Genomic DNA, 26919 nt, shown 5'->3' on the forward strand with positions numbered 1-26919 from the left:
GTGAATATAAGATGAGCTCACTTGTACCTCCACCTTTCATGCATGTATTTCCTGTGCACTCACAAAGAGAGAGGAATAGATAAAAGCAAACTTCACCTCAACATGACCAGTCCAACCATCTCCTTTTCTCTTAATATAAATATTTCAACACCACACACTCACAAAGTGCATTAATCTCCACTTCTGTGAGTTTGAATAATGAATGCAATAAAAACTCTCTCTGCTACTCTTAATGTTGCCTCAAACTGCTCCTCATCTGATCTGAATGGGAGATGCCGGCGGTAGTAAGGGTGGACTGCATAATTAGAGGAGATGATGAGTGAAGAGTTTGGAAAGATGAGAGAAGGGAACTATAGAGACAGGCAGAGGGGAAAAAGTGATGAAACAGTTCAGGGTCAGAGGCTAACAAGGAGGGAATACTGTGGCAAAAATTGTCTTTCACATCCATGAATGGATTCCTAATATGTCCTATAGTCAAGAGGTAGAATGATAGAGACAGCGTGCAAGGACATGAGACAGAAGGAGGTACAAGGATAGAAAAATGGCTGTCCTAATGGAAGTTAATGCTTTGTTCCAGACACAGGGCTGTTTTGTTTTCCACCTTGGCCGAACCTTGGACAGACATGTGTATTTTTTAACATATATTGATAGAGTTGCCTGTCAAATATATAGCTTAGGAAATTAACTTCTCTGATTAACTATGACATTTAATTAATCTCCTCTAAATGCTGCAGCAGCGTCTGCTTTCCATTGTAATAAAAGGACATAGTGATGTGGCTTTTAGGCTACAGAACTGGCTGTGATAGTTTGCAGTCTAAGGACTCACACACTTCCTCTCTCTCTAACTCTTCACCCCACTGGTCTCGCACTTTGTTCTGTTATTTCTAAGGGTTTGTGATGGTGAATTTTTGACCTTATATACAGTGTACAGTACAGTAGGTGTGTTTGTGCATTTTGATTTTTATGTCATCAAATTTTCTAGCCACATCTTTTTACTAAAAACCCAGCAGCTCAGCAACTGTTCTTGTCTTTAAGTCCCTCCAAACGCACGCAGCTCACAGACTAATGCTGTGAAGTCAAAAGAGACCTCATCCAGCATTTTGTCCCTCTTTTTTCATTTTCTCCTCGCTTGTCTCTAGCACTCATAGCCAATCTGAGCCTGTGACTAAAGCGTCATCTTCCCAGGCTGCACACTCCAGGCTATATTTTATCACTGGGTCTGCAGGCGCTAAGAGCCACCTCTGGATTTAAAGAGCATTTACTCGTTTCCGCGCTCAGGACGTCGCTCTGCAGGAATCAGCAATTACACGGAGATCCAACAACCGTGCATCAAATATATTTTGTGGGACAAGACAGCTGGAAGCACGTTGTAGCCTTAGGGCGACTGGTCAGCTTGCTTTTCGCCAAACATTCGATGCAATGAGACAAACGTTCAAGAGAGAGAGAAGATAAGCTGATAGTGAGAACAGAAAGGGTAGCGAGTTTAAAATGCCCCACGTCGATTGAACCCGGAGCAGCACTATTACAAATATCTGACCTCGACCTCCTCAAACGGAAACTGGTTGTGAGATGTCGAGATTTCCAATCATCTCGTCTCCTCCTTCAACACACATGCTGCCGAGGCTGATGATGATGTTTGCGTAGGAGTGTTTTATTGTTCGGACAGCGCTGGTTGACCAATTCAAACAACTCCAGACGAGCAGTGCATGAAACTGTGTGCGTGTGTGCGTGTGCGATTGTGTGTAGCTGGCTGCCTGATCCAAACATTTGAGATAATATTATTTCTTATTGAAGCGCGGCTCATTTTTTTTGTCACCATTGGAGTGTTTTTCTGTTTCCTGGAATTGGGCAGAATATGTTTTGCAAGCGGGAAAAGTAGTCTAGAAATAAAGAACATCAACGTGGACCATCTGCAAAAGGAAGCATCTGCGCTTGTGTCCTTCTTTAACGAACAGCTAAAGAGGATCAGGATAGCAGCGATTACTTCACCAGCACTGGGGACTTTCTTTGTCATTTTTAACTAGTGATTGAGTTCGACATAACATAAAACCAGCAGAGGTCGGGACCTGACCTCCAAGGAGCAACCGCTGCCCTAGATGTGACCCGGTGAATTCTTCTTGTCTCTGAAGGTAAGATTTCAACAAAGGTTCGTCTTCTGTCTCCAGTCACTCAACCTTATGTTGGATTTTCCAGCAAAGCGCATACATATGCTGGTCATGTCAAAATGAGCAGCATGTTAGAAAACATATGACTCATTTCGAAGAGATTAGATAGATAGCTAGATAAATGACTTTCTATTTCAGCACCATGGACAGAACCACAGAGGCGTTTTCTTCTTCTTCTTACATCAGAATGTAAAATTGATTATAGTCCTATAATCATAAACATGTAGCAGAGTGTGTTTCTAGGAACTTTAAACCATGATCAAGATACAGCCTACTGGTAGGTTGAATTTACAGATACAGATACAAAGACAGACTGGAAGATAGATTAGAAACAGAGGGTAAAAGAAAAGTAGAGATTCAGTGCTTTTTATGGCAGACTTGTTGGCTGGTCGGCTCACCACATGCTGATAAAACAGCATGGCTTGTGAGCCACAGCTACTGTCACCAACTGTTAGCCATGGTTACAGCCAAACAGTTTGGTCCAGATATTTTTAGGCAGGGTGGAAATGCAGCAACATTTCACTGAATGCAGCTACGATAACACAATATTTTGGGCAAAGTAACCCACTGGAAATACTCTGGTGGATGAGGTAGAAGCTAACGAGCTAAAATATGAACCCACAAGTGTAGTCATGTCTATTTAATTGCAGCAACTGTGTTCGAGTTTAATAAAAGAAGATGCTTGTTGACTCTAAAAACAGCACAAGGGACTTGAGGATTTGATTTGATCTATCAACAAACACTAGAAAGAATGAAAGGGATATTTCTGACAACCTATGATGTTATAAAAATAGAGAAATACTTCAGACCTTTCTCATTTTTTATATATGCAGCTTTGATAACTCTTTACCCTTGTTGTTTGTGTGTCATATGAAGGTATTTTAAAGTATCATCACAAAGTAATACAGCATCTCTACTGGTGAAAATATAAAAACTCTGCTGTGGTATTTGAGAGTCCAAATTTCACCCTCAGTTCAGGCTCTCTTGCTATCTGCAGTATTGTGTCCATTTTAGTCCCTTTTAGGATGGATTTGGATTTATTGATTCTTATATGTGAGTATTTGTGTATGTTTACCTAAAATCCATCACCTCTTCCTCATGTGTAAAAAGTATGAAATGAAATCCTCACATCATAACCACGATCAAAACATCAAATGAGGGAATATCTTTTGAAAGGTTGGAGTTCATCCATCAAGTAGACTTAAAGAGAGCCCGTGGAGGCTTGTGGTGGCCCAGCACCTTTCTAATATACTTAATCTTTTTCTTCAATTTGTGAGAGGGAAAGAAGACTAAAGGTTGTGCACTTACTTGATATTGATAACTGAGTCCTTTCTTCTACAGCTGTTCATTAAGCTACAATGAAGTCAAAGAAATGTCAGTTTTGTTGCCATGTTGTGTTGTATCATTTCGTGTCGTATCATTTCATGTTGTTCTGCTGCCATTGCCGTGCCTCCTGGGGGGCCTGCCCTCCAATTTGGAAATCACTGATATAGTCTGAGACAGTGTCACCTAAAGCTAGTGTGGAAAAGAAGACCTGCAACATTGAAAGACAAGGCAGGGCTTGTGTTCACGTGTTGACTTCCTCAGTGACCCTCACAACAATCTTGCCCCCCTGGGAGATCAGTCATACTACTGCCTGCACACACATACACACACACACACACATACACACATACAGAGCTGCACTATGAGCTGCTCTACCAGCATCTCAGCCATTACAGCAGGAGAGAGAGGGAGCTGAAAGACAAACAGATGAGTAGTATGGAAAAGCAAATTTCAAAGACAGATGGATGATGAAAAATAATGGAGAAAGGTGTAGAGAGAAGAGTGCATTTAAAACAGGGAGAGAGGGATGGGAAAGAGGCAGATGAGGGAAGGTTATTATAGTTGCAGCAGAATATTTACTTCTTTTTTCCCCAGGCATTTAAAATTTATTTACATATCAGCCTAATTACCTTTAAAATGCCCTGTTGGGAGGGGGAATCATGATAGATCCTCTGTGTGAGGTAAATCAGAGAAAGGAGAAGTGGAGTGGATGGACTGAGAGTGGGGGAAGGGAATATGGCAGTTCAATGATCATGTTAAACAGTCACCACCCGTTTCTCCCTTCCTCCACCCATCTCTCCTCCCCTTCCCCTCAGCTCTCCTCTTCCCTCACATCTACACCCTGACGTGCACGCGCATCACGCTTATCTACAGACACATTTCTGTGCAGACACCAGTATGACCAGCGCACACATCCCGGCACAAGCACACGTGTGCACAAACCATCAGTCAGCTGACCTCATCCCAATAACTGAAGCTCATTCCAGAAAAGGAGGCGAAACAGCAGCAGGAAGAAAAGCTGTTTTTCCTCTTTGTGCACCATCCATGAAACTACATTATTGTGTATGTGTGAATTTTTATGTAAATATTGTATGAATAGGGCAGATAATTGGATTAACCTTATGATAGACAGACACCTTCAGTTTCATTTGAATTAAAAACATAGAATGTTTTATGTTTCCCCAAGATATTTTAGTTATAGTAGCAGTTATGGCCAGTATCCTACACTTCACAGTTATGCAACTTTTATGTCATCGTTGAAACTGTGAATACTAGCCACCAGGTATAAAAAAAATGTTCACGACAGCTTTTGACTTGTAATTGGCAGAATGAGACACACCATATACTTGATTCATGTAACTTAATAGGACCTGCTGTGTATACCGCTTGCTTCTGGTTTCACTTGGCAATGAACTGCTACAACCAAGAAGCTAATTTAGGCTTTTTCTTTGGTGTGACTACAAGGCTGGCACTAGAGCTAACCACCTTGCAATAATGCATGAACACTTCCAGGGTGGACTGAGGGGTGTTTTCTTCCCATTCTGCTGATATTTCATGCATGCAGCATAGGCCAAACAAAACCATTTTTAAGATCTATCTGCTTGGACAAATAAGGATTTCCTCAACAAAATTAGGCCACTCCTCATTACTAATGACTTGTCATGCTGGACCCTATTGCTGCTGTGTTCCCAGATCGCATCAGTGGGTTTGGTGAGTAAAATATTAGAAAATGCAGTAGAAATAATGGCTTAAGCTGCAAAAATAAAACCTATGTTGTAAAAATAAAACATTTTCCTTTAAGACTGGCAAACTGTTCTGTCTGTCTATATGGCCTGCAGCACATTGCATATTTTACACACTAAATACTAAGGCAGAGGGTATACTGCTAGAAGTTTACCATTTCCATTAGATCTGTAATAGTAACCTATTTCAAAGATACTTACACACTTTCTCATTACAGACTTTATGGTCCAACGCTTTTTTCTTCAGGGCCTACATTCTCATTAAAGGGTGGCTAAGTTTAGCTGCTTTATGTACAATCCAAGACTAAATAGATGCAAATGTCAACATGGAAAGCGATGAAGCAAAAAGAATTTGAGAACAGCCTAGCTCAGCAAGGTCATGACTTACAAGGTCACTGATCACAGCCAGAGTGCACACTAGACAAGGGATTCTCCTTCATACATCTGTCTTTTGTGTGTTGCATCTTATTATGCCTCTCTGCAGTTCTGCCTGGCTGTGCTGTGCTTCGTCTTTATCGGTTTAGGGATTAACTTGCAAAGTTGGTTCAAGTACAGTCAGGATAGATCTTCTACTGTAAGTGTAAACCACCCACTCAAAAAGCAGAAAATGCAATGATAAATAAGTTGGTAATCGTTCTGTCGTCATAGTAACTGAACCCATTTGTATTTTTACACATACTGCCTCTTGGACACTGACCATGACCACTAATAATCAAGCTATCATCAGCCTTGAGCTTTTAACACATTTCTTTGAACCACCTCAAGGACCCGTGTACATCAGTCCTGTCATCTTCTCAAAGGTCACCTCTGCTGCCTTTTCTTTTTCTTTGTTCTTCACTGACATTTTCTACTCCTTTCTTTGTCTTCTCTGCCTAATCACTCTTTTGTGCTGTTTATTTTTATGCCCACATCCTTTATCACCTTCCCTTTCTTGTTTGTTGTTTTCCCAATTTTAAACATGTCTACTTTTACTCCTGCATGGGTTTTTGGAGGTTTGCCTGGCTTTTCCTCAGCACCCAGGACTTTCTGTTCACCTGCAATCTTACTAGACATATTACCAGTTTTATTGAGTTTCTTTTTGTTAACTACAGACAGAGAAATAACACGCAATACAACAATGTTAAAATACTCTTCACAAATGAATGAAGAGAACCAGTATGTCTATCCAATCCAAACTGTAGAAGCTTAAATATAGCCTTGCCTAGATGTTTATATTATTTTATTTCAGTAGTCCTCATTGATAGTTATTTGCTGGGGTATATTTCTTTTGTTCTAAAGTCACTAGCCATCTTTGTCTTTTTAGGAATTGTTTTTCCTGAGAGGGTTTGGGTGATGACTTGTTTTTAAAGTGCTTGGACATAGATTAGCAATGATTTATAGAGCTTTGTAGCCTTTTATTTTCTGTGAACAATGATGCAAAGGCAGATGATGATGATTTTACTACCGATGATTTACGTTATCTCAAGGTGCAAGGTACAAAGCTCAGCTCTTCACTTTTCTGTGAATCTGCACTTTTCCTGATGTGCAGTTTTCTCTCTCTTGCCTGTGCCAGTTCAGTATTTACATGACTTACTCCAGCCACAGTTGATGAACAGGCTCAGTAGAGGGCGTGTCTTTGGCAATCTAATGTCTGCATCATGAGCCTTCCACCACACACCTAGACCAGGTCATCCACCCACTCTGCATTGACGGATCATGCCTTACCTTTGGTTTCACTAAAAAAGCACAATTGTAACATTAACAGTTTTATTGCATGAGGGGATAGAGACAGAAATAATGTGTGTGAGAGAAGATACTTCCAAATGTGACTGAGGAAGTAAACATACCAAACACCAGTCTAAGAATGCAGAGTATTTAAGTGTGTGTATCACATTCCCCACACTGCATTTTTCTGTATACAACAGCTGTGTGACGATTGCATCAGTACCTCAGTAGTAGCAATAATGTCTGACGCTCCTGACACTCTTTTGAGCTGAGAAACCGCTTGTAAATAGCATTTTTCCTTGACATAATCTGCTTTGAATATGCAAAAGAAATGCAGCAAGATCTATCCTTCTCCATGTTAGAGACGCTGCCTTTGCTTGTGAGTGACACCGCTTCTCCAGATGATGTTTAAAACAGAGGCCTGCCTTAGCTCCCTAAGGCAGTATGCATCAGCTGAACAGACAGAGAGTGAGAGTGGTGGTGAGCAGAGAGGGAGACAAAGATAGAATAGCAAATGTAAAGACAGGCTAAACAGACGAAGAGGTGGACTTACAGAGCGAGGCTTTAGAAAGCAAAAGCAAGGAAAAGATGGCAAAGAAGTGAATGGCATGACTGGCAGTATGCCAAGAATATGGATGGAAATATTAGATCAAGCACATCAGAACAGCACAGGTGCCCAGCTCCCATTGCAAGAAGCGTTTTGCTTAGAAGGCAAGTGCAAAGCAATTTTTCCCCTTATCCATAAAAATAAATACAACCTTTTAGTTGAGTCTTGTAACACTAATAAACATAGAACTGCTGACAAAGAGACCCCTTCCCTTCCCTTCCCTAAACCATATGCTTTATTGGATATGTGCCTTTATAACAGCAGCTGGGGTAATCTGGGGAAAACCAGTTTATGATGTTATAATTTGACTTGATCTTCACTACATCACCCCTTGTTTCACTACATTTGCTGTGGCATCTGGTCAGGTCTCTGAGTGTCTTTGCAAAGCACGAGTGCTTATCCCTCAGGTACTGTGTGGTGTGTTTTGTTGTAATTTCCCTGCATATATTTAGACTAATTATCAGATGAACTATCCAGGATGAGGACATTATGACTGATCAGGTTACATGCCCTTGATTTACTGTAACAGGAGCTCAAGAGTCTATCATACAGTCTGCAAAAACTGCCTGCCTCTCTTTAAACGTTCTCTCCTCTCACACAAACAGGGCATACAGATGCAGGCAATTTTCTTCTGGCTTGAAAGAACTAATATATAGAAATGATAAAAAGCTAGAAGGCGCTAAAAACCATGAAATACCTTCTGTGTGGGTTGTAGCTGAACTGTTGCAGCATCCATTCCATCAAGACTGATGATTATGATAAACATTTGTGGAAAAACTATGTAAGTGTTAGGAGTTGCTCTAAACTGCAAAGTGCATGGATATATATTGTATATAAACTGCTGGAATTTAACTCTATATTGATTTTAGAGCTACTTTTTATAGCTTGTGAGATTAATTGTGATATGTGAGCTACTGTATGTCTCTAAATGAATACTTATATTTGTTTACATGTGTTTAGGCCTCACACATTGTATCAAATAATTAATTTGGCAGATTATCTGAGACATGTGGAGATGTTTCATGATGCATTTTCCCCAGCAACCCAAAACTAACCCCAGAGTTAAAATTATATGTACCATAGTGTGGGTTAGAGAGAGAAGGTAGGGGAAAAGTCTAAAATTAGAATGGTCTCATTGTCAAGTGTCAAGGAGCAAATGTAATTTAAAGGTGTCTTATCTAATTTAGGAAGAGGAAAAGGAATTCAATTTATCTGAGAGCAAAGTATTACCTGAGCAGACCGTGTAGACAGAAGGAAGGTGCCTTTGTGTGTGTGTGTGGGTGTGTGTGTGTGTGTGCAGTGCATGTCCTTACAGATGATTACACTTGTGGGTGGCTGCAATAACATGTTAACCTGTCATAAGGAAAGCCTCAGGACTGTATCATCTGTTTGGTGTGTTTGCGGGGCTAACATCCTTAGGGACGTCCGAGTCACAACTGACTGTCTCCTTTGTCACTATCATTTCTCAGGAGCAGATTTAACTGATGCTGAACTTATAAACTAGGCGTGAACCAGTGGCAGGCAGCAGCTAGTGTTATTAGACTGATTTAGCAGTGTTTAGAGGTAGACTAGAATAGAACAGATATGGCTTAGTGCACACTACAAACACAAATATGGGGAGATTATGTATTGCCAAAGGTGAGTGAAGCATACTGAAATTTGGTTTTGGTTTAATTATTGTAATTATTTTTCCAGTATGAGAGTACAAACAGTGCATAGAAAGTCTGTCTCTCGGCAGGCTGATATTCTGTCATAAACATCTGTTTATTTTGTGGGGCCCAGAGACTGGGGACGCTGTCTGTTGTATTTACACTAAGCAGAAACAGTAACTACTGCTTATTAAAGTGAAGTTGCTTGAGATGTGTGAGTGCATGAGAGTGAATGAATGTGTGTGAAGAGGAGCTATGGTACAGTAGGTGTGTTAGATGCTCTATAGCATCAAATATTGTCTTCTCTATTCACCTGAAATTACAATCATGTATTCACACACACACTGACAAACAAATATGTACACGTTCATGGAGGTATGCACACAACTACAACACTATCTATATTCTCAAGTAAGCCTGCTTTCACTGAATGTGCTGGTTGCAGCTATTGTTTGATTGCCTCATGTATGTAATGGCCTTCGCACACCAAGCTGACTTCCATTCATCCAGTGCCACTGAGCTATCTTTGAGCCTCTGTATCAGAGCACTGGATGTAGATGATGCACTGTGTCCAGCACTGCTGACACTACTTGTGTCTCACCAGTGGCTGATTGAGCTTGTTAAATCCACAGGGAGAGAGAGTCACTGAGATACTGTATACACTGGACAGATCTGGAAGGAGTAAAATACCTTAGATTCTAACACCTGTTGCAACCTTTGTCACTGAGATCTTGAATGTTGTTGTAATATATTTTGATCATTAATTTAATTTAATTGTTCTCTCCGCTAGTGGGTCAGGGCTAGTTAAAAATCCAGATGCTCATAAAGTTATCTGGCTCCTTTACATGTCTATAACAAATCTGGGTACTTTGTAAAATAAGATTGATATGATTGAATTTGCTTATTATATTGGGCCTAAAGTGAAAATTAAAGCAATGCAGTGACAGTCACACTTTTAAAAGCCTGGATTTGCTCTTGAATTCCACATATATCTGTGACAAGAGTTGCAGTGCACTGAGGACACCTCAGTTTCAGGGCTAAGAACCACTCCATCTATCAACTGTGAAGTTCAAAACACTGTAATATCTCTAAGCCAAATTCAGCTCTTGCTGGTGCTAAGATTATAGCCTGTCACACACACACTAGTGGTATTATTTGCACAGCAGAGGGTAGAGCATGGCAAGGCAGAGGGGAGGAGTAGGAAGTGCAGTGGCAGACTGACAAAATGTGATTATATGCAATTATTTTGAGATGATTTGAAAGTAAAAGCTCGTTTTCTTTAAATATTCAGAGGGAAAGACAATTTTGGGAAAAAATAATGTACTCACAGACTGACAGATCAATAGCTGGCAACCTTTTAAAAGATTTTTTCAGTTCAATTTTTATACAGTAAAAATAATACAATTCCAAGAGGAGAAAGCAGGAAACAATGTTTGCAGTGTTTCACATTGTTTGCACTTTACACCACCTCTTAAAAGTATAGTGAAAAGGGAACTCCACTGCTGCCACCTTAGAGACACACACACATCATGCTTTAACTTGGCCTCTTTTATACTGACATGACGAGATCGTGTCACTCCACAATCGTCATGACTGACATAAGTGCTGACGCCCTCATTATGTGATTTTCTCCAGGAGCAAAAGCACTTAAACTCACTAACAATCCATGTTCTGTTGGTTTTGTGTCCAGAATTTCACAAGAGACTGCTTCGTCCATGGACCAAGGTAAATAAAGAGCCCATAGTTCTGTGTATGATAACATAAATGAAATTTATACCTGAGAAGGACAGAAGGGTAGTTTAAAGGGGAATGTTAATGGCTTTGATAGAACTGACTTGTGGCTTAACAAAGAAGATATATAGTATTCAAAAAGAATTTAAAGTACATTGAAAATATGTTTCAAATACAACAAAAATCCTATTAAAAGGCTATCAGCAAATGTATAGTAGCAGTTTAGTTTCATCAGAGGTTGCCTATACTGAAAATATTTGCGATGCCTGATGGGGTGTCACTTTCAGTAGTTTTTATCTAATTTATTTTGAGTCTGTAGATTTCAGCAATGGAATATTGTGACACAGACACCATGAATATTCTTTGTTACCTGTAGTGGTTTAATCCAAAAATGAGATGAAATTGTAAGGGGCAGTTTTGAGAAATACTTTAGGTGATGGTGCTCTAGTGAAAAGGTTCTGGTATCTGACAACATTGTGATCAAAATTCCCAGATATTCCCAAAAATGGTTTAAACCTAATAAATATTTTGTCTAAAATTATAGTAGTGCTGTGGATTAAAAAAAAAAAATTGTGCTCTGTTGCTTTCAGTGTATGCATGTTCAAAGTTACAGTGACACTTGTTACATCAGAGTGGATTTTGAACTGACAAGGTCATTCAGATGGATGAGAGACATTTAGTGAGGTGTAAAAAAAAATGGAGAGACCCTCGGGTCACCGTTAAGTCTTTTTTTCCAAACATCCTCATGGTGCTCATACTAGCCAAGAGCCATTTTCATGATTTATCATTCACAGAGGAGCACTAATTACAGAATCATTTCCAAGGCAGTGCTAGGACACATTGTAATGTTTAATCCATGGTTACCAGAGAAAACTAGTCCCTTCTTTTCTTCACTCACAACCCCAGATCTTCTCTCTTTCTGGAAGCTTTTGGAATTGTTCTGGTAACTGACTCAAAGTCAGAGCTGGGGATGAGCTAAGTTGGTCATTGCTTTTCAGTAGGGGAATGAGACTGGACAGAGTTACCTCAGGCTTGCCGTGCGTTGTAATTATTCGTGGAGGTGGCTGAAAGGACATAAAGAAATTGTGGCAAGAGAAAATGTGTATAAATTTTATGCTGGAACAGGGTGAGCCAGCAAAAAATAGAGAGAGGTTCAGAAGAATCATCTGATGCTGCAGTCAGGGCTGGTGCAGTCACACAGAGTAATACTGAATAAGGCTTAAGGCAGAATTTGTAGGTTTCTTTTCAGAAATGTTGACTTCAGTCTGTGTGGAAGAGGTGGGCTTGTAAAGATGGAGTCATAGCGAGGGAGTGATACTGTTAAATTTGGCAGTGTACTGTTTCACCTCCATACCACTGGCCAATCACATATGAAATGGGTGGGAATGTCACATCATCACTGTCAGGAAGTTGCTGAAATGGTGAGACACACACCCCTTAATCTGATTTTATAAAGGTGAGCAGGGACACGGCAGAGTATAGTGGCTTCTTGACCCTTTGTAACTCATTTGTATAGCGCTGACATGCACAGAAATGTAAAATAATTTGTGCTTTCAGGGGGAGTTGCCTGCTTTAACTTGTTTTTGGCAAACACCAGCTGGATATATTGATTTTCTGAGGTCTTGAGCTCAAAAAGAGCTTGGATAAGTTTAGACGATTCTTATACAACATGTATGACACAAGAGTCTTTAGCAAGTGATGGTACATATAATGAATGTTACATAATGGAAATCAGAATTAATTATAGTTTCCTCTGGTAAGGTGATATACATATTGTAGGTGGAAGTTATGTAAGCCCTTAATTATTTTTGGCACTAGTTGAATACTCACTGATTGCACAATCTATTAGAGGGCTGACAAAGATTAATCAAGGACAAAATGCTGTATTCAAACAAATTTTGTCACAGCACTTAAAGGATAAGGTCAGTCATTTGCAATGGCCCCATACAGAAACCATGCCATGGCCATCTATAGACTAATATGTGGGTCTTGTGTTTCATAATTAAGAAACATGTCAGTGCTGTGGTGTGTTTCGCTGATGTGTTTTTAATTGTTCTTGAACAATTAAACAGGGCTCTATGGCATAGATGAATAAGCTAATCCCTGTTGGAGACTGACAGATTCTAACTGTGAGTAGAAGTAATTCTTTGTTGGTTTTATTCCCTGTATAAGAGTGTTGAAAAGTGTTAGGATAGAAAATGACAAGCCTTGTCCTTTAAGGTAAGCAGAGCTGTGAATTTGAAAAACACTCTGAAGACTATTATTCACTAAACTTTGAAATTAAAGTACATTTTAGGGATATTTGGCTTGTGTCATTTGATTAGAGAACCATATGTGTGAATGCACTGTCTTTGTGTATGGCTCCAAGTGTGTGTCCCCTCTTTGACAGCCACAGCTCTAATAGAGCTCATCCAATTGTTCTCAGGACATGTTATTTTCTCTTGTGTATGACTTGAATCCACCACCTAATGTGCACTTCTGAAAGCCCGTCAACAGCTATTATTCCTAGCAAGACCTCTGCTGTGATCCCTGCCATGTTTCATCAAAGCGTGGCAATTTATTCCAAAGCCCACTGTCTGAGCATGTTAGCTAGGACTAAAATTATTGCATATGAGTGTTTGTGTGTGCGCGTGTCCAGTGCTATTCTTCTTTCAACATCACCTCTAGTCATTCCCATGAATGAATACCAGCAAAAATAGCTGAGCAGACAAAGGTGCCTTTCTGCAGTACTATTTCACAATGGAGTCTGAGTTGTGTGTTTGCAGATGTATGTATGTGGTTAAATAAGTAACACTGTTTGCCGCCTTGCTGCAACATATCCCTCACAAAGTGATCTGATTAAGAGAGCCTTGCAAGATGCACACTCCCTACCTACCCTGCACAGTGACTAATGCTGCATGTAAGTGTATGTGTGTGTTTGCTGGATGGTTCAAACACTCTCTATTTGTATACCTGCAATAACCTTTCCTGTGTCATTGGTTGTGTACATTATAGCATTTGTAAGCGTATCAACATCTTGAGTAGTTTTGTGTTGGTTTTGTTATTTGCAGCAGTAATGCACAGACATTCTGCACATAATCACCTTTATCGCCTTTATTGGCCAAGTATGTTACACACAAGGAAGCCCTTGGTGGGGGTTCAGTGTCTTGCCCAAGGACACTTCGACACATGGACTGCAGGCACTGAGATTTAATTCTCCAACCTTCCGGTCGGGAGACAGCTGCTCTACCCACTGCCATGTTGTCTCCCCGAAGTAACATACTTAATGTTACTTTGCCATATGGCTGTACAGTATATGTATGTATAGTATACGGCAATGCTGAGTACACCCCTGTGCAATATCACTAAAAGGTTAAATGATTCAAAATTGCACTGTCTTACAATAAATGTAATATTTTTAAGTTTCAGTAGTGGGTAGTATATTGGATGCATAATTAAAAACAAACAGGTTTGATAAACTACAGTGAAAATAAAAGCTTCAAAGTAAAACCTCACAAGTGAATGGTTTCCAGTTATGACTAATTGCATGAACAAGGTTATGAAATGACCTGTGGACACAGAAGAATTTTAATCAGATAAAACCACAGTAAATGTGTTCGGATGTGGTCCAACAAGTTTGGCATTGACAAAGTGACTGCAAAATGCATCAAGTATAAAGCTGGGAGTGTGCTGATATGGCATATGCATGCTATACTTTGTGTGCACCGTGTATAGATAATACATTTTGATAACCTTATATATTTTGTCTCAGGTTTAAATTTAAACAAATATAAGAACAAATAAAATGCACTTTGCCTTCAAATGCTATGTTTTACTAAAAAAAAACAAAGAAAATGTCTCACTGGCTGCATTCTTTTTGTGAAGTATTATTAGAAAACTAAAGAAAAAACCTTCTTGGCCATGCAGGGCAGTGGAACAAACTGTAAACACATAATTAAAATATCATCACCCTTTAAAACTATGTCAGCCTGATAAATTAAGCCAGTTTAGAAGTGTCAAACCCTGCAGGACCTTGAATGGCTACTTGAGGCTGGCTCCAAAAGGGAGTCAATCCCCATAGACTCCAGTGTTAAAATATCCAACTTTACAGCAATAACAAATATATTTATAGCCTGGTAGAAAAAAATTGGTTTTGGTCTGTTTACTTAATTTTCCCTTCCATGACAATTGTAAGGGGGTGAACTGTTTTAGAACTTGCCAATTTAAATTATATTGAGGCTAAAATGTACACATTAATTAAGGGCGTAGTCATTTTGAGTGACAGGTGGGAGGGTCACGCCATAGGTAGCTGGCAGCTACTTGTTGAAGGAGTTCCACTCATGCTCTGCATCTTTGCCCATTTTTGGATTAGAGGTAGCTAGCTGTGTAATAGTCCTAATTATGCTGGCCTTTTTTAACAGAAGTATTGCTTACTGCAGCTTTAAGCGCATCATTATTAGTAGACAAGTGATTAATATTTAATTAAGCTCCAAGACTTGATTAGATGCTTACCATGCATTACATCAGTAACTGTCAGCTTCACCTAAATGACAGACTGCTTCAGAATTCAGACAGTGACGTGCGGTCAGGGGAGGCAGGTGAGGCAGAGCCTCCCCTATCAATCTTGAAAAGAAAAAAAAAAGTTAACCATAAAATATAATAAATGTTAATATTTGTCGGCTGGTGTGTGTTGTAGGCCCTTTTGCCGTTCGAATCCAATGTTGAAGGATTTTTTTTTTCAATAAAGAATAGCAGAATTTCCGTATGTCCTGTTCAAATACATGGAGGAGATGCGCGATGAGGCAGCACTTTGCTGTGCCTCTCAGTGGATCGTGTAATCCTCACAAACTGTATGCGATGCAAATAGTGTGTCGCTGTCCCTCTATATATCGCAAATAAAATGCTTTCAAACACTCTGATTATATGCTCTGCCTTGCCATAATCTGGATAATGTTAACAGACAATTTGTTAACGGTTCATTTGTATTTGTAAATCTGACTGTAAAAGAGTCAGTGCCTCACCAGCTGTTAACCTCACCGCACGTCACTGAATTCAGACTCTACTCCTGTTCACTTCTCCTGACACCAAACATGTCCCAAAGTCACCACTTTTCCCACTTAAGTTAAACCCAGAGCCTTAAAGGCCAAAACGCTTTTCTTGTTGTTCCTTTATATTGATTGGGCTGATGCACTGTGTGCCCTGCAGATTGGATTAGAGTCCAGCTGTAATATAACTTGAGGAAAGAGAAGCTGCCTTGTGTTTGTAGACAGGGCAGATAGCTACTGTAGAGACGGCCTGATCTATTCCAACTGTATAGCGTATCTCTTGAAAGGCATATCACAATGAAAGATAATATGCTTTAGAAAAGTTACCAACAAAGGAATTCAGTATGGTTTTGAGGTTTTTCAGGATGAGAAGGTCACAGCTGTCACTCATATGGTGAGTAGTACTCTCTTACAGAAAGGTGTTTGTGAGTAGGTTCATGGATGCTGCTGAAGAGCATCGTCATCACCAGGTTGTGGAAGTTGAAACTGGGACTTGGAAGCTGCTGTAAATTGTGTACTGGATGAGAAGGACATTTTGTGTTGGTTCATTTATATTACCTCAGAATGCTCCATATTTTGTGTCATGACTCTGGTAGTCCTGCTTCTTTTTTCAGTATTGCTATTTTAGGGAGTGTCCATGTCACATTTGCCTTAGAACTTAACAACGGGCCTACACTGCTGCATGCTTCTTGCTGATTATGGCTTATACTGTTGAGTTATAACTTAGCAACATGCCTGCTGGCTTATTTTGGCTTCAAGCAGTTATCCACAATGCAGCGTGATGATGTGGTCCTATGACACTTTTCTGGATGTAATGAAGAGAAAAAGTTCTGTACCCACATCTGTCAAATATCTACAGTTTCCCTCAAATACATAAGAATGGTACATCACCTAGATACTAAATAACAACCTCTTCATTTGTATTTTTAAACAGTGTGTGGTGAAAACCATGCAAAAATAAAGCGCGATATACAGGAGGGCAAACGGGCACCATGACAACACTGGATTAGAGAACGGGGGAATCACTTTTTACCATCAAAATATTGTATGCATGCACAGCAACCTCTCAGAGTGAACAGTAAATAGTTCAGTGGATTGTTCATGGACACTAACTGGCACTTTCCTGCTTTTGTAGTTCAATGATTTTATATATTCTTATATGATTTTAGTATTGTATGTACAGTGGTGTGAAAAAGTGTTTGCCCCCTTACTGATTTCTTATCTTTTTGCATGTTTGTCACACTGTAATGTTTCAGATCGTCAAACAAATTTATATATTAGTCAAAGATAACACAAGTAAACACATCATGCAGTTTTTAAATGAAGGTTTTTATTATTAAGGGAAAACAAAATCCAAAACTATAGAGCCCTGTGTGAACAAGTGTTTGCCCCCCTGTCAAAACACTGGTTTATCGCACCTGAGTTCAATTTCTCTTGCCACACCTGTTCGCAATCAAGAAATCACTTAAATAGGACCTGCCTGACAAAGTGAAGTAGACCAAAAGATCCTCAAAAGCTAGACATCATGCCGAGATCCAAAGAAATTCAAAAACAAATGAGAAAGAGAATAATGGAGCTCTATCAGTCCGGAAAAGGTTATAAAGCCATTTCTAAAGCTTGGGGACTGCAGCGAACCACAGTGAGAGCCATTATCCACAAATGGCGAAAACATGGAACAGTGGAGAACCTTCCCAGGAGTGGCCAGCCGACCAAAATTACCCCAAGAGCGCAGCGACAACTCATCCAAGAGGTCACAAAAGACCCCACAACAACATCCAAAGAACTGCAGGCCTCACTTGCCTCAGTTAAGCTGAGTGTTCATGACTCCACCATAAGAAAGAGACTGGGCAAAAATGGTTTGCATGGCAGAGTTCCAAGACGAAAACCACTGCTGAGCAAAAAGAACATAAAGGCTCGTCTCAGTTTTGCCAGAAAACATCTTGATGATCCCCAAGACTTTTGGGATAATACTCTGTGGACAGACGAGACAAAAGTTGAACTTTTTGGAAGGTGTGTGTCCCATTATGTGTGGCGTAAAAGTAACACCGCATTTCAGAAAAAGAACATCATACCAACAGTAAAATATGGTGGTGGTAGTGGGATGGTCTGGGGCTGTTTTGCTGCTTCAGGCCCTGGAAGACATGCTGTGATAAGTGGAACCATGAATTCTGCTGTGTACCAAAATATCCTGAAGGAGAATGTCCGGCCATCCGTTTGTGACCTCAAGCTGAAGCGAACTTGGGTTCTGCAGCAGGACAATGATCCAAAGCACACCAGCAAGTCCACTTCTGAATGGCTGAAGAAAAACAAAATGAAGACTTTGGAGTGGCCTAGTCAAAGTCCTGTGACAGGGGGGCCAACACTTGTTCACACAGGGCTATATAGTTTTGGATTTTGTTTTCCCTTAATAATAAAAACCTTCATTTAAAAACTGCATGATGTGTTTACTTGTGTTATCTTTGACTAATATATAAATTTGTTTGACGATCTGAAACATTACAGTGTGACAAACATGCAAAAAGATAAGAAATCAGTAAGGGGGCAAACACTTTTTCACACCACTGTATGTTGTATACCTTGCAAAAGAGATTGCAAACCTCAGTCAGATTTTCCCTGGTAAAATAAAGTCTAAACAAATACAATGTTTAAAAATTACAGGAAATAAAGGAACTGCTTTTGATTATTTGAATGTCTTTACAATTTTTTTGACGGATGTACCTTACTTTCAAAAGTAAAATGAATATAGGCTCAAGGCATCTTCCTGTAATTCAGTTCCTGAAGAGACTGAAAAGAGTTAACTTACAAAAAGCATTGATCTAATAACCTGAGAATGAGGTTAGTTCAGTCTGTCATACTGCTGCAAGTGTTGTGTCGTACTGCAGCATTCAGTCCTTTAGCAGCATGTGGCATGTAAAAGATTCCGCAGAGCTCCATGTGTAACAAATATCAACCACCTGAACTGATGATGTTTTATGTATTGAACTCATAAAAACTTTCTCATCCTGATCAGGATGTAATGGCACAGGATTTTGCTCATGCAAAAAGACAGCCTGCTGAAACAATAACCTCACAACACTACCTGGAATAAATTACTGTACATACAGTATCAATACAAATGAAGCATACAGTTTTTGCCACCTCTTTTCATCTTTGTCTCTGATTTTATCATAATGAAACATATCTTTGTCACCTTGTTTCAAATTTTACTTCTCATGCCATCCATTCTATTACATGAGATATTTTAGGTGGAGCTGAGAGTAGTTTTCATCCATCAACTGATATCTCCTTGGTTTAGACTTTCAAACTGTCGTGAGATGAATCTGATTAAGGACACAGTGCTTCAACATGCTCTTTCATTGTGACTTTGTAAGCCACTCCAGGAGTGTCCCCACACATTCAGTGACTTGATACACCAATAAATTGATAGTATATTGGTTGAGTTCCCGGCAACTGATGCCTCAGGTACAAATGTGTAGCCAGGGATTCTTTCTTATACAGCTGCCCATAAAACTCCAAATTAATGTCTTGGTATGTATTGGTCTGTTCTATACAGTTCAGTATTACATTTGAAAACAGTGGTATGAGCCATAAATCACTACCTTAGCTGTGGTGCCAAACAGAGTCATTATTTCTGAGATAATTTTTTTAAGCATTTGAAGCATGAACAGAAGTCTCAGAGATTAAAAGTGTTCAGTAGTCAGTGTGTTTTGACTGGCATTCATCCGCATGCTTTGTTTGAAGATTTACACAAGGTTTGGACACAAAAATCTGTGACTTGTTCTCTATATGTTTATGTTATTTTTATTTTTTAGTCACCCAATCAATCTGTTTCTTCTGATCATCCCATCGCCTCCATAACCTCTCTCATCTGTCTCTCACATCACCTTCTTACTCCCTTCATTTTGACCTCCTGTCTCTCTTTTGCTTCATCTCAGTTCAGTGGTTGATCTCTTTGTTCCTATCACCTGTTCACTCAGTTGTACTCTCCTCACTCCCACCATCCATTTATCCCTTAGCTCTCCTGTCATTTCTGCATCTCATCTTTATTGCTGTTCTGCTGGGGAAGATTGATTTCTCTATCTGATATTCCTTTTTTTCTGAGACCCTGTCTATATTATGAGCAGCATTTGTAGGATGATTCTATTATGCCTTCTAACTGCCGTATAATTCAATAAGCACCACTGCAATGACACAGTTAAAATCTACTTAATGAAACCACTGTATTGATGACTCCCTACTTCCTCCCCTCTTTCCATTTTTTTCTTTCTGCCTCTGCTCCTCTCCTCCCATGCTGTCCTCTTGCTCTCTGCAGGGTGTTGATGGAGAGCCTTTCGAATGACAGCCGGGACAGTGGTCATCACTGGTGGAATTCTAGCTACAGTTATATTACTCCTTATTATTGCAGTACTGTGCTACTGTAGGCTGCAGGTGAGGCCAGAGCTGTATTCAGTCTCTTTTGGATTCATTGTTTGTGACCTGTGACCTCCTGGAGTTTCTAGTAGATGCCTGACAACCTCCCAGACCCAAGAAATAGAGTACATCCTATGTCTCTTATGAGCACTAACATTTCCATCACTTGCATCACTTGGTTGCGTCTTAGCCCCTCCCATGTACAGTAAGACATGAGGAAACAACCAGAAAGACTTCTGTGTCGAGTGAGGATTGAAGCCCAAGGAAGGATCATATAAGAGACACAAGATGCATCTTTATATAACAGATCCTCACTCCTCAATCCTCACTTGACCTGGAAATTGCTCTAGTCCAGAAACTCTGAATAGGGTCTGTGACATTTACTGTTGACATATATCTTTAAAATATGTGTTAGATGAACTGTGATTCAAATCATCCACTAATCACAATGTCTGTGATTTAGTCCATGGCTCTTCTTGTCCTTGTGTCAAAGTGCTCTCAAATTCTCCTTTATATTTTACATAACTTGGTACTTCCTCTTCTCTTCCTTTTCTCCTTTCTTCTTCTTTCCATCTTTCTCAATCTTCCACCACCAGTATTATTGCTGTAAGAAGGAAGAGTCCGAGTCGGAGGAGGAGGAGCCAGATTTTGCGGTTACGTCCCGCCTCCCACCAGTACACTCCAATCACAACATTGTGGCAGCTACGGCCGCTGCCTCCTCCATCCCAAATGGCCCCACCCTTTTCTCCACCCCTCCACTGGCCAGGAAACTGACACGTTCACAGACCATCTGTCCATCCTGTACACACTATGATCTACCTTTTTACCTCCAGCCCCCTCAGCCGCAAATCCACCACCAGCCAGATGGGTTGAGGAACGGAGGTGACCGGATCAGCTACCGCAGCGTCCAGCAGCAGGAGCTGGACCTGCCAGTGCCTGTGAACATTTCAAACTACCGCAAGCCACATCTTGCCCGGTCAGTCACAATGCGGGACATGTTCACACGCAGCTGTAGCATCAGCACTGATGTTTAGCTAGGTGAGGTTGGAACTTGATGTAAATGTATGCTGAAATGGGTTAGGAAGGCCCTAGACTGGACTGGGCTTGAGTCAGCCTTTGTTTTTGTCATTTTGACACGCTAAGTCCAATCTAATATGGTCTAGTGTAGTTTCACATCATTCTGCTGATCACCTCTTGCAGAATGAAGGACTCAGGTGGCTCTCAGGAAAGGATTTTTAAAGGTACTATGCTCAGGTCCAGGGCCTTATACCTGGGCCAACAGAGAATTTAGAGTATTTCAGAAATGTTAAATGGATTGTTTTTGGTTTTGAATGATCATTTTTAATAATAAGAATGAATTAGTTTTACAATTTGATAAAAATTCATGCAGCCCTACTTTCTTTAGACTCCTCTAGCCATGGCCTGAAGGTCAAATCGATTTCCACCATGTCATAATTATATAATCAACAGGGATTTTCTCTTTGCAATAGCTGCAAACAAAATAAGTTTAGGAGATGTTCTGTGTTTCCCTCTCCTACGATAGGATGATCTCCACCCACAGATTACCGAGATTATAATACTGTATAACACTCACGACCAGAGGAAAGACTCGAGGGGAAAGGGGATTGTCATGTTTTAGCTGCCACCCACAGACATTTTAGGTAGACTTAACTTAGGCCATACTATTATAAAACATAAAGGGCTCACAGAAGATGTAAATCCCTGGTTGTTTTCCATATCCTTTTATAGAAGTCTCCAGGTTGAAGGGAGACTGGTTTCTCTGAGTGTCTGACATCACAAAATGTATATACAGGCTTCTATACTCAAGCAGAGAAAGACCTCTGTGTTCTTACAGGCAGGGTGAACTAGGTGCCAAAGGTGGCTGGGTTTTTGTGTATATGTGTGAGTGTGCTTGTATGCATGCGTGTGTGTATGCCTGCATGTGTGTATGACTCAATTAGTAGATATACCACAATTCTTATTCCATACAATTAAGCGCAATCTGTCAACCCCATGTATACTGATCCCAGTGGTGGGTTGCAATAAGGTTTTAATCATTTATTGTAAAGGGTGAAGGTATTTTCTATGTGTCACTTTGTGTTAATGCAAAGAATGACCTAAGCAGATGATATGGCAGTGAGTTTTGCAACTAAATGTTTATTTTACTGATTAATGCTATAACACAGGCTCAAGCTATACGTAGGTGCCAGTTTAGAGGCAGAAATGTTTGACAGCAACACTTTTAAATTTACAGTGAAATCTTCACTATAGTTCTTCACTAAAGTTTCAGTTTATGGGCTCTTTAATGCATTTGTTGTGCTGTCCCTGATTTGTTAATATATGGATTCACGGGCTAAAGATTAATTCACCTTTAGAGGTACACAACTATAAATATTTAACAGGCCATCGCATACACTGCAGTCTCTTGACTTGCTGGACTGAGGAATGTTTGCTCTTGAGTTCCTTCTTGAAATTATTTTATCTTGTACTCTTGGCTGACTGGCCTGACTGGAGAGCTGATCTTGTGACCGGAGGAGCAGCAGCAGAGACACAGGACACACATTTAATGAATGGAAGTAATTGCTGGTGGTTGTGTAAGGGGTTTTAAGCTGAAGTCCTTTTGATGGACACCCACCCCCTCTCAAAATGGATGTTAAATGCTATTGTGCCCCCTTCTATCTCTCTCGCTCTCTCTGTTCTTTCTGTCTCCCTGTTGATTTTATTTGCAGTCATGCTCACTTATTTGAGTGAAACAGTGAGTGATTTTCTTTTAACTTGCCTCTTGTGACATGCGCTTTCCTGCTAATACACTAGGACACAATACAAACAGTATGCACACACACACACACACACACACACACACACACACACACGCACGCACGCACAATAGTTCTCAATGCTATGCTTTCCTTATTTTTGAAATAGAAACTACATGACAGCTGCACAGGAAATTTAGTGCCATAAACAATTATGAGAGAATATATTATTATTATCAGTGTATATTCAAATGCAATGTTGCTTTTAAAGTATTTGAATTACTTGCTTTATTTTATGATCCAGCTGGTTTTTCAGACTCAGTACAGTAAAGCAGAAATGTTTCTGTCCTTGTTTCTAATGTATAACTAAAGACACATTGTTGCTAATAAAATAGTGTGAAAATCCTTCTACTCTGTTTTGTGGTGGCCATCTATTTCACCAAAAGTCAGCATTTCTTACTGTTCAAATTTAACTTTTCAACTGTTTTTGAATGTTATTTAAAAAAAAGCTTATTTACTGTAATGTGTATTGCCTACACAGGACATCACAGTGCTATATTTCTGCTGACTGCTAAATGTTGAACAGGCAATTCAACTAAAAGCATGCTGCATTATCCTGGATTATCCTATTTAGCGAACTGCTAAAGGCAGGGTAAACATCAGCTAGCTTAAATATATGCTTTGGTTAGAGCGCCACATGATAAAAAGCAGGGCTGGACTAGTTCCTGTGAGCAACCTTGTAGAAGATTTGTTTCTTGTCTAGACCAACTTGATTGGAAGTGATATGTAGACCACTCATTTCACTGATCAAAGAAGTGTACTGCACATTTGTGTAGGTATCTTTTTTTTACAGTAACATAAATGACTTGTCTTGTCCTGTAAAGTTACAGTTGTAAATAAATTCAAAAGACAAGCCTACTAATTTGTTTTTTTCTTATGTTAAGAGTCAAATACATACTGTAACAGGTCAAATGTTAACAGCCTGCTGAGCCACTAGCCACATCAATAGTGATAAAGTCTGTCTCCACACAGATCCAGTCAGCTCTGAAGTGGCGAGGTGAGAGCCATGACAGCAGACATGGCTGAACAGGAAAGGGTAAGAAAAAAAGAATGAGATATGCAAGTGTGATGATAAATCAGTGTGACAATTAGAGGTGAGGAGATGATAGCCTTAATGAAAAGTCATGTGTATAGTAAGGCTAAAAGATGAAAATGGAAAGCTTTATTGTAACATGAAACGGTGAGTCAGAGAGGGAAGCAGACCAATCAAACAACTGAAAACTATTTCAGTGAGGAAATAGAGGTAGTTATTAGAATGATGAGTCAGAGCTAATGAATGAGAAATAGCACATACCACAGAACACACAGACAGATGGAGGCGTAGAGGAGCTGATATCAAACCAAGGCATCCTGGCAGAGACATGAATAGCCATTTTAATACAACAGCACTGCTTTACACATGAAAACCTCTTTAGATTATGATGGATTCCCTTTGATGTTGATATATTCAAACTCCCCATTATGTCTACATGAATTGCAAGCACTGTAATAGGGAATTACTGTCACACTAGCATTCCACCCACAAGACAAATTGGCTGAAAATGTATTTATTTATTCTTCTTACTGTCACCATAATTTACATGTAATAATATAGGGCCACTTGAGGCAATGGTGCAGGACAGTTAGATGAATAACTGCATCTGCAAGGGTTCACTGCTTTTTTTTTTAAAAACTGACTTTTAAAACCTTTCTGGCAGGTTCAAAGTGGTCTTTCTTTGTCTCTTTGAATACAAAAAGGAAGAAATCCACATAGTCTGATGACATTTCAATTGAGCTGCAGGACATTTTTAGCATACTGTAGTTCAGCTAAGAGAGTGGAAGCAGGATTAAACTGATAGGTTAACTCTGTCCAAACATAAGGTATTGGCAGCATTAAGCTAAATCCTCCTGCTGTTTGGAATGAGGTCTATCAATACTGTTTTGATTGAGGCTGGAGGTATGTGACAGTATCCTTCCATCACAGATGACATTGTCCAGCTCAGCAAGAGTCTGCCTCATAGCTAAAACAGCCTAACAATCTATTAGCTGCTTTCTATCAAAGAGCCTGAATGATCATGTCAAAAACTAAATATAAACATAAATCTTTCCTTCTGACTGCTGATTCTAAGTTTTACTCCAGCCAAACCTCCAGAATGTGTATGTATTTCAATAAAAAACACTTCTTTCTAATGGTCTGGTTGCATAAGGTAAGTAAACTGCCTCAATGTTTACCTGAACTGCAAGAGTATACATTTTTGTATGTGGATTTTTTGTGTGTTTGTTCATTTTGGCATGCACTCCCATATTTGTTTGAATATGTGTTGGCACTATATTTATGTTAATAAGCACTTGTGCAGACTGTATGAATTATTTAAAGGCATAATCATTTCCAGTGTAAGCAGAGCTCGTAGCACGGCCTTTAGAAGTGTATCGATGTTTTATGACATGCTTTGAATCATTCACTTCATTTACTCCATGCCCTTCGGCAGTGTGCACACTCTCACTCTGTCTGTCACTGGATCTCTTGTCTTCTTTTTTTATCTTCATCATCTATTAGCATTTTCCCCTCCCTTACCCTACTTGCATGTGTATGTGTCTATTTTATGGTTCTTGGCCATTATTCCCCAGCAGTGGGATTTAGATGCAGTACAGAGGAGTGGCTGAGATTCCATAAATAATGAACATGATAGATAGGAGGCTTTCCAACTTACTTTACAAACCATAGCCTTCTGCCCCTTCTCCTGCTTTCCTCTTTTTGCCCTGCTGTCTTAACCACTGGTCCTTTTCCTTCCACTCATTTACATTTACTGTTCTTCTCCTTCCCTACATTCCTTATATGGAATGTTCTTTAGATTGCTAGCAATTAAAGATAAAGAGCTAGTCTTGGTTTCATTTGTTGAAGTTCTGAGATCTGTTTCTGAGATTAATGACACCAAATAAAATACAATCAAAATACAAATGTGAATTTGGGACTCAGTGCGGACTACAGGTGTGAATACTAAAATTAATGATGACTGAACTTCATTTAACTTCTTTGAGATTCAAGATTCTGTAAATGTACAAGAGCCTCTAAGTATAAAGCAATACAGCCATGAACACACCTTCATGCAGTATACAACATACAGCTACATTCCTGAGCATAAATACTTTAGTCTTTTATTTTGGCCTTTCTGAGCCCACACGCTGCCAATATGGACATTACCCCAATTGCCAAAATAAACAACAACAGTTATTAGATTCCCGATCAACGAAACTCCAAGATATATAGCAACTATTCTGAATAAGTAATAGAATAACGCAGACACACTTATTGCTGTGTCAGAAATGGCGAGAAATAGCCCTTACTACCCAGTGTGTGTAATATTCTGATTTCTAAAAGGTGGAAAGGCCGGGTCTCCTGTCTGAATTTTTCATTGCCAACCCTCTCTGTCTCTATATAACAACTTATAAATAAGCAATGAATCCTGAGGACATAAAGCAGAATGGACTTGACCCAACACCAGCTCTCTGGATACATAGATGCACATTTTGTCTGCCCTTCTATTTCTGTCTCGCCTTCTTCTTGTCTCTGTGAACCCTTTCTCTCTTTTTCAACATGCTCTCATTCTCTCTACCTTTGTTTTCAGAGCTAAATCATTTTGCTTTGAATCTGAGTCTGAGAGACAGCTTGGTTGGTGAGGAGTCTAGAGTAGCCTCCGTTTAAATTAGCATATGAATGCATGCAACATCATCACTCCCTGATTATGCAATTTTCTCTTCTCAGTGT

The 26919-nt window shown here is 39.6% G+C and overlaps 1 protein-coding gene across 3 annotated transcripts; it reads left to right on the top strand.

The window, feature by feature from the left end:
- Positions 1-1006: 1006 nt before the first annotated feature.
- LOC109963470 (protein FAM163B-like) lies at positions 1007-26919 on the top strand. 3 transcript variants are annotated; one of them, XM_020606015.1, is made up of 4 exons: positions 1007-2129; positions 20261-20376; positions 20955-21334; positions 24147-26919. In XM_020606015.1, the coding sequence occupies exons 2-4, from the start codon at positions 20284-20286 to the stop codon at positions 24160-24162; spliced, it is 489 nt and encodes a 162-aa protein (XP_020461671.1). In that variant the 5' UTR covers positions 1007-2129; positions 20261-20283; the 3' UTR covers positions 24163-26919. The 3 variants fall into 3 exon arrangements, with proteins under 3 accessions (XP_020461671.1, XP_020461670.1, XP_020461669.1); XM_020606014.1 differs by lacking the exon at positions 24147-26919 and adding an exon at positions 10884-10918 and having other exon boundaries at positions 1023-2129; positions 20955-24118; XM_020606013.1 differs by lacking the exon at positions 24147-26919 and having other exon boundaries at positions 1024-2129; positions 20955-24118.

The sequence above is a fragment of the Monopterus albus genome, unplaced genomic scaffold (assembly GCF_001952655.1).
Source record: "Monopterus albus unplaced genomic scaffold, M_albus_1.0 scaffold75.1, whole genome shotgun sequence".
NCBI lineage: Eukaryota > Metazoa > Chordata > Actinopteri > Synbranchiformes > Synbranchidae > Monopterus > Monopterus albus.

Excerpts from the sequence above, each read along its gene's own strand:
- LOC109963470 (XM_020606014.1), top strand. The coding sequence starts at position 20,284 with ATGACAGCCGGGACAGTGGTCATCACTGGTGGAATTCTAGCTACAGTT. Across the intron at positions 20,377-20,954 it reads TGTGCTACTGTAGGCTGCAG|TATTATTGCTGTAAGAAGGA; the intron begins GTGAGGCCAGAG and ends TTCCACCACCAG.